The sequence below is a fragment of the Pagrus pagrus genome, assembly GCF_965226575.1.
Source record: "Pagrus pagrus genome assembly, chromosome: 13".
Lineage (NCBI taxonomy): Eukaryota > Metazoa > Chordata > Actinopteri > Spariformes > Sparidae > Pagrus > Pagrus pagrus.
The window spans coordinates 9,807,622-9,814,972 of NC_140197.1; the positions used below are offsets into that span (position 1 = coordinate 9,807,622).

The 7,351-nt window shown below is 42.0% G+C and overlaps 1 protein-coding gene across 1 annotated transcript; it reads right to left on the reverse strand.

Moving 5' to 3' along the window:
• Positions 1-686: 686 nt before the first annotated feature.
• foxd7 (forkhead box D7) lies at positions 687-2,159 on the reverse strand. Its single transcript, XM_084372420.1, has one exon. It carries the CDS (start codon positions 1,889-1,891, stop codon positions 944-946), a length of 948 nt encoding a protein of 315 aa, XP_084228546.1. The 5' UTR covers positions 1,892-2,159; the 3' UTR covers positions 687-943.
• Positions 2,160-7,351: the final 5,192 nt, after the last annotated feature.

Here is a 7,351-nt window from a genome sequence, read left to right on the forward strand (position 1 = left end):
CGTTATATCCATGAACTCGATATACACACGCGTACAGACACACGCACACACACATAGGCACACACACACACATTATAGGCCTGAGCATTAATAGAGGTCACTGACTTTGACCTTGACCTTGTGATCCACCACGGTGCGTAAAGTTGCTTTTCCCGTCCCTCTTTTACGCACGAGATAATTCATTTTACAAGCTATTTCCTGCATTGTTCTTTAGTGCTTCATTTTAATAATAATTCTCTGAGCTTTTTAATTATTCACATCACTATTTGGACTAAATACACCGACAAAAAATCTATTTTTCGTGATTGTATTATTTGTTTTTATTTTATTTATCGATTATTTGCAGCAGAAGTGAGTCACTTCATCCTTCACCATTATTTTTCAAATCACTTCTTATCAGTTTCTCCTCATCTGTGAAGCAACACATCACTTCTTAACATTTACACGAGTGTAATTGTGTTTAATTGTTATTATTAAGAATTATGGACTCGGCGCGGAAACAGACAAAGTCCAGAAACTGGGATTAAAAGCGAGTCAACACATGACATGTAAAAACAAACGTGCAGTCTGCTGTTTTATAAATAAAACCCCTCACATTAACACACGGATCTGTACAAAATACACCTGAACGCAAAGTTTAAATATTCACTTTTATTTCTTTCCAAAAGAAGAATGGGAAACTCGTCATTTAAATATTTCAACAAAAGAAGATAATTCATGATCAAAATAAAAAAATCAAAAGGCGTCTGCTAAAAGATTTTTTTTAATGTGTTTTTTTTTTTTTTCTTGCCATGAAGGTGAGAAGAGGGAGAGTTTATTTTTAACAACATATCTACAACATTCTTTTAAAGCAGATTCGTCACATATCTGGAGAAACGATGACTTTCTGCTTAAATAGTCTCTGTTACCTGAGAAAACACGAGCTCAAAGTCCGCTTTACTGTTTACTCATTGTGAGCAGCGCTGATGTGTTTGAGCAGGTCCACGGTGCCGCGCTGAGTCTGTAGTTTCTGGTACTCCTGGTGTAAACTGAGGAAGTGCGGGGAGGCCGCGGGGTGGAAGAGCGCGGGGGACGCGTAGGCGACGCTGGAGGTCAGAGGAGAGGAGTACGCGGTGCACTGCGCCGGGGAGAAGGCATCGATGCCGGGCTGCGCCTGGAGGAAAGCCTTGGCGGTGAGTGCGCTGCGGGAGAAGAAGCTGGAGAGAGCCGGCAGGATGCTGCTGACAGGTGGGATGGTGGCGGGGCCGCACGGTGACGGTGCGTGGTGATGGAGGTAGGGGTAGAGCTCCAGGCTGGGCAGCTGCAGAGCCGCCGCGCCGAGCCCGTACGCGCCGTGCGGGAAGCCGTGCAGTCCGCTGGGCTCCAGGTGCTGCTCCTTCAGCGGGTCGAAGCGAAAATGCTGCCGCTTGAAGCGCTTCCTCCGCCGCAGAAAACTCCCGTTCTCGAACATGTCCGAGGAGTTGGGATCCAGAGTCCAGTAGTTGCCCTTCCCGGGGTTCCCGGGCTCTCTGGGCATCTTTACAAAGCAGTCATTGAGCGACAAATTGTGTCTGATAGAGTTCTGCCAGGCGGGGAACTTCTCCCGGTAATAAGCGAAGCGGTGGCTGATAAAGTCACAGATCTCGCTGAGGGTGAGCCGCTTCTTCGGGCTCTGCAGGATGGCCATCGTTATCAGAGCGATGTAAGAGTATGGAGGCTTCACCGACGTGGGACCTTTGGTTTTGGAGGGACACTCGTCGTCTCTCCTCTGGCTGCTGGACGTGTCGGTGCTGCGCTCCTGCTCGCTCCCAGACTCATCCAGAGGTAAGAGCTGATCCTCTCCGCTGTCTTTGAGTCCTTCCCCTACTACGTCGATCACAATATCCTCCATGATTTCCAAACCCAATGTCATAGTAGATGTCCGCGGGTAAAGCCAACACCACCTGCCAACAGGTGGGAGAGTGACAGCTCTTCTCTGAAATGTGGTCAGCAGATTTTTACGCACGACTCATCTCCATTCAGGAAAAAAACAAAAAAAACATCCGAGCTGAGTCCTCCTCCAACTTTTTCAAGAAGCAGACTCTCCAAAACCGCAACACATCAGCTGCTGATATCCGTTTTATTTTGGTGCCTGGAAGCGCAAAAGAGCGGTCAGCGAGCGATTGTGCGTAAAGCGTAAAAAAGCGTGTGCGTCCTCCGAGATGTCCAGCATCCTCTGTAATCTCTGTTGCTTTCCTGTGGGTCTGGTGGATGTGATGTCACGGCGAGGCACGAGGAAGAGGATCCTGACCAATGGAAACGACGCAAAAGGTACCAAAGAAGGCCTGTACCAGCCTCCCTGCGCTCCTCTCATCATCAGCGCATCAGTGCCAAGTCGACGCCGACGTTAGAGATCCATTCAGTGAAAACGTCCTCATGAGACGGAAATCAGAGGAGGGCTATTTTTAGAGAGGAATTCGCCTTTAAAAAAAAAAAAAAAAAAAAAAAAAAAATTCAGGAGGTTTATTTCAGAGTTGCGAAAATAAATCTGAATAAAATTAAGACACAATAAGAAAAAGACGTAGAATAAAAGTGCTGTTTCGCTTGTTGGTTGGCTGCTTCTGAACTAAAAGTTATAATTGTGATTATTTTCAAGAATGATTCGTTTTTCTTCTCTTCGCCCTTAAAAATCAGCTCGTCTTAAATCAAGACCTTGAGGGGAAATTCTGCGTAAAAACCTAGATATTTTGCTGAAACCAATTTTTTTCATTTGATATCGACCAAAAATTAAAAAAAACAAGGACGGGAAATTATAGAAAGCACCAAATAACAGACTGTCCTCTGAATGCGCAGCGGTGTGGGGAAGTGATAATTAAACATACTTTAATTTCTGAACAAACTGAGCGACACTTTGGCCACATCACATCACCATCCTGAGTTTGAGGACTGTCTGAGGGGGAAAATCCCCGAACACTTCTCTACGTGAGGCAGGGACTTAAACCTTAATCCCCCTCGAGGGCTCCTGCAGCCGCTCTTTACGCACACACTTGACGCACAATTACATGTTTTCAGACGTACAACAGAGGATAAAACTGGGAATGACTGATTGTGTGCTGCTGCGAAAATAATAATTTGCTGGCTGCCTGCGCTGGGACACCTCTGGATAAACTGATAAGAGCTGCGGGTCCCTTTTTCCTCTCAAGGCTTTGAATATTGATAAACTCCACCATGTGTGAAACGGAGAAGAAATAATATTTGATGTACAGACTGTACAACCTGAAAACCCTCTTTGGTCTCCATTTGCGCGCAGACCTATCAAAGTCCGCGGTAACCCCGTCAGATTATCTTCTTTAATAATAGGCAACTGGGAGCAGAATGGTCATACTGGGATGAAAGTAATAGATTTTCACTTGCTCAGACATGAAAGAGGAGTCAGGAGAGGAGGGCGCTTTTGGTATTGTTGGGAGGCCTCTGGTTGTTTGTGTTTAATGATGGAGCCCTTTGTTGGGGATTCCCACATTTCCTGCCTCTAATCGTATTGATACCTCGGGGCACAGGGGGACCGGGTCCGGACTGGGTGGGCTATACGGTACCAGCAAAGCTGCAGATGATTTCCCCAAATTCATCACGCATGTCCCCAGATTGGAAACAGGCCCCGCGCGCGTTGTGTGGTTTCAATAAGGCGCGAGCGGGAGCGTCAAATCACTGCATAAAAAAAAAAAAGAAAAAAAAAAGCTGAAGGTATGGCACTGAGGTAGACATCTCCAACACCGTGTGACAGGAGGAGCTGGAGAGCCTAGTGTTGGAGTCATTACAGGGGACAGCGATGGACAGTGATGCGTCAAACTGCTGAACGCTTCCCGATGTGACATGCACAGATCCACTTTTGTTTTTGATTATTTCTGGTAATTTTCTAAGAAGTCTCCTCATAAAAGCAACGCGACATTAAGTTGTGGACTCATAAAGTGATTTTTTTCTTCTTCTTCTCATAATAAAAATGTGGAAACGTTCAAATCAAAACGCTTCTTTTAAACCCAGCAGACACATTATTACGCACACTTTGAACCAAAACACAATCTGCAATCTGACAAGAACGGCCATTGTGTTGATCTTATTTGCTTTGTATCGCAGATGAAGAAGTGGGAGAGAGAGAGGGAGAGAGAGCAGCCACCGAGGATTCAGTGGAATAACATCATTTGGCAGGAACTAAACAGGCCTGGGGGGGATCTCACTGGATCACTGTGGATAAATGAACCTCTATCCGTGCGGGTCAGAACCAGGGCTTAGATGAAGCTGTTACGGGCTACTTCAGTTGAAATGTTTTCTTATCTCGGTGAAAGAAAAAAAAAAAAATCTCGAGGCCGTTCGCATGATTCAGAGAGTGATAAAAAAAAAAAAAAACGCACAGCCGAGCGTGGTTTTCATTGGGAGAGCTTGAAGCGGCTTCAAAGCGCTGAGCTTGTTTTCACATAATGCCCCCCTCTCTCATCTTGATTCCCTTAAAATCTTGGCAGCGCGCTGGACAATAATATAACGTGTAATTTAAGGTATCATGAATCATAATAAGTGCATGAAACAAAGACAACGGAGGAGGTGCTGAGCCAAACACATGTCTGAAGCACACACACACTCGCACACACACAGTTTCAGGGAGGATATGTGTAAATTTCACGAGCTGAACTGGTCATTAACGCAGTATTTATGAGCTGCCTGACTGCTCAGGAACATATAAAGTGATGCAGCCTGGCCTCTCTCATTGTGTTCTTCTCTCTAACTTTCCTCAACAGTCAGCGTGTTGTGCGGAGCCATTTATGAGGAATGACAATGACACATCTGTCACATCTGTATCTGAAGTCCCATCAATCACAGAGCAGAGGCGCGCTGACTGTGTGGCGCCATCTTGTGGGGTAAAAGTGAAATGAGCGTGACTGGAGCAGTTTTATAATAAAGGTACACATCATATAGTTAAATAGATCATCAGTCACTGTTAATGCATACACAGACTGACCTGGGATCTGCTTACAGATACAGTGTGTTTATGTTTCATATGTAAATGTTTGCATCTGATGACTAGTTTAATCTTTATAAATCCATACATGAATTAATAGGCTATGTGGCCAAATTAACTGGTTTCCATTATTCCATTTGAGCCTCTCTAAAAGCAGAACAGTACCTTTACATATCAAACACATAAATACAGTTGAGTAAATAAACATTTTTGTTGCTGGAATCCAGCCAATTTGGTCACAAGTCAACCCGTGTGTGAAGTGACAGTGAATATACACTAACTAAAGACCTACATGAGTATATATGATATGTACCCTTATTATAAATGTTAACCAACATAAAAAAACACCTTTGGGTATTTAATGACATAAACAAATACAGTCTCAAAAATAATAATTACCCCTCTGAAATGGCTAACTAAAACTGAACATTTATGAAGCAGTACAGATATTGTGTTAAAGTGTTACTTTGGTAAAAGTGAAAGTGGCTCATACAAAAAGTTCTTGAGTAAAAGTCTATCCAATATTCAGAACTTTTCTGATTATTTGAATCACTGTTTTCTTTTTTCTTTTTTATCCATTTGCCAATGAAATACATGTATTAAACAATGCACTACCTTTGCTCTGATGCAGCCCGCATTCTAAAGTAACTAGTGAATTAAGTAACTAAACAAAAGTTGTGGAGTAAAAAGTACAATATTTCTGGTCAAAATAAAGTAGCAGTAAATGTAAATACTCAAGTACAGTGCTTGAGTAAATGTACTTAGTTACATTCCATCAGTGTTCATAGCACGGCTGTTGTATTAGCCTGCGCCAGTTTTAGTTTGCTGTGCTGAACTGACATCTGAGTGTACTTTGCAGTGTGTTATTGAAGAGTTTAACAAGGTTACAGTGAAGTTTGAAGTAGCTACGTGAACTTAGTCACCGTACAAGGCAGCTTACACTTTTCAGTTGAGCTGAGTACAATGTTTGGACCCATGCTGATATCACTTCTCAGTTTAATTAGTGGAGTGGATGTATTTCATTTATTTAAAAAAAATTGCACTGGTCCTATTAGAAAAAACAACAGTATAATAAATAAAACAATGTCATAAAATGTAGTTTTTGCTCATAAACCTTTAAATTCATGTGGAAGGACTGATTCTAATCATAAATAAAACATGCTAACAGATTAGCCTGATTCTGGCGTGTTTTATATTATAAAAGAAACTATGCTATGAAACAAACTATGAACTTTGTTCAACTGAAAAAAATAAGCTGTCTTTATATTTTCAGGTTTCAGGTTTTTATTTAGTCCTGACCACACACACACACATACACACACACACACACACACACACACACACACACACACACACACACACACACACACACACACACAACAAAACCATAATACAGAGGTTAACTACTAGAATAGATTCATTTAAAGAGAGGCAGAGCATCATGAAGAAATGCTCCTACTTTACATATTATCTTTGGTTTATCAATCTGCAATAGCAGTATAAGTATAAACAAAGATGGATGATTAATAAAGTATTTTTGCAAATGTTTCTTTCTGTTTTCAACAATGTTTGTGTTGTTGTAGACAGACATGATATTGATCCCATAGGTAGGTGTCATTACATAAAGTACACAGTCTTTGATGTCTTTACAGACCTTATATCTACTGTTTAGGAACAATGTTATGAGGAAACTGAGATTACAAATATCCTGGGCGTGCCTCCTGTTTTCACAAAGTAAATACTTTTCAAACTTAAACTCCTCTTTCAGTTCACAATATAGACACATGATGACGGACTCTGGAGTTCATAATGCCACCTCTGCAAAACCTGCTCTTTTAACCTCTGCTCAGCTGCCAGTTTCAGCTATTTAATATTTAATACAATGCCTGCTGGGACACATGGAAACAGCGTTTCTCATTAAATTGAATTGAATTAATTGATTGTATATCATTCGTTGACTCTATCCAGTAAGTAGTCACAGCATAAGCAGTCTGTTATAGCTAAGGGTAAACCTTGAACACCACCCCTGTACATCATGAAAAGTGCATGGGCCCACACTTTTGTGAAAAGCAACACAAACCTTTAAATTAAAAGAGCAGAGGTACAAAGTTACAAAGCAGAAGCAGTTATATGTAGTGTGTCAGCTTTCTCACGACATTTAAACTTGTCAGAGCAGGAAGATCACAGGTGTAATTAACAACATTAATCATGGACACATTCCATTTAGGTGTGCTGGTGTCAGTGACCTGGCACTCTGCACACTGACTCACTGTCATGGCTTAATGGGTCACCTAAATGATTTGTCTTTCAACTTTCTATTTTTCACATGTGGAACCAGAGGCCATGCATGTTGCTAATAAACTCTCTCTCTTATTTTTTTCCTAC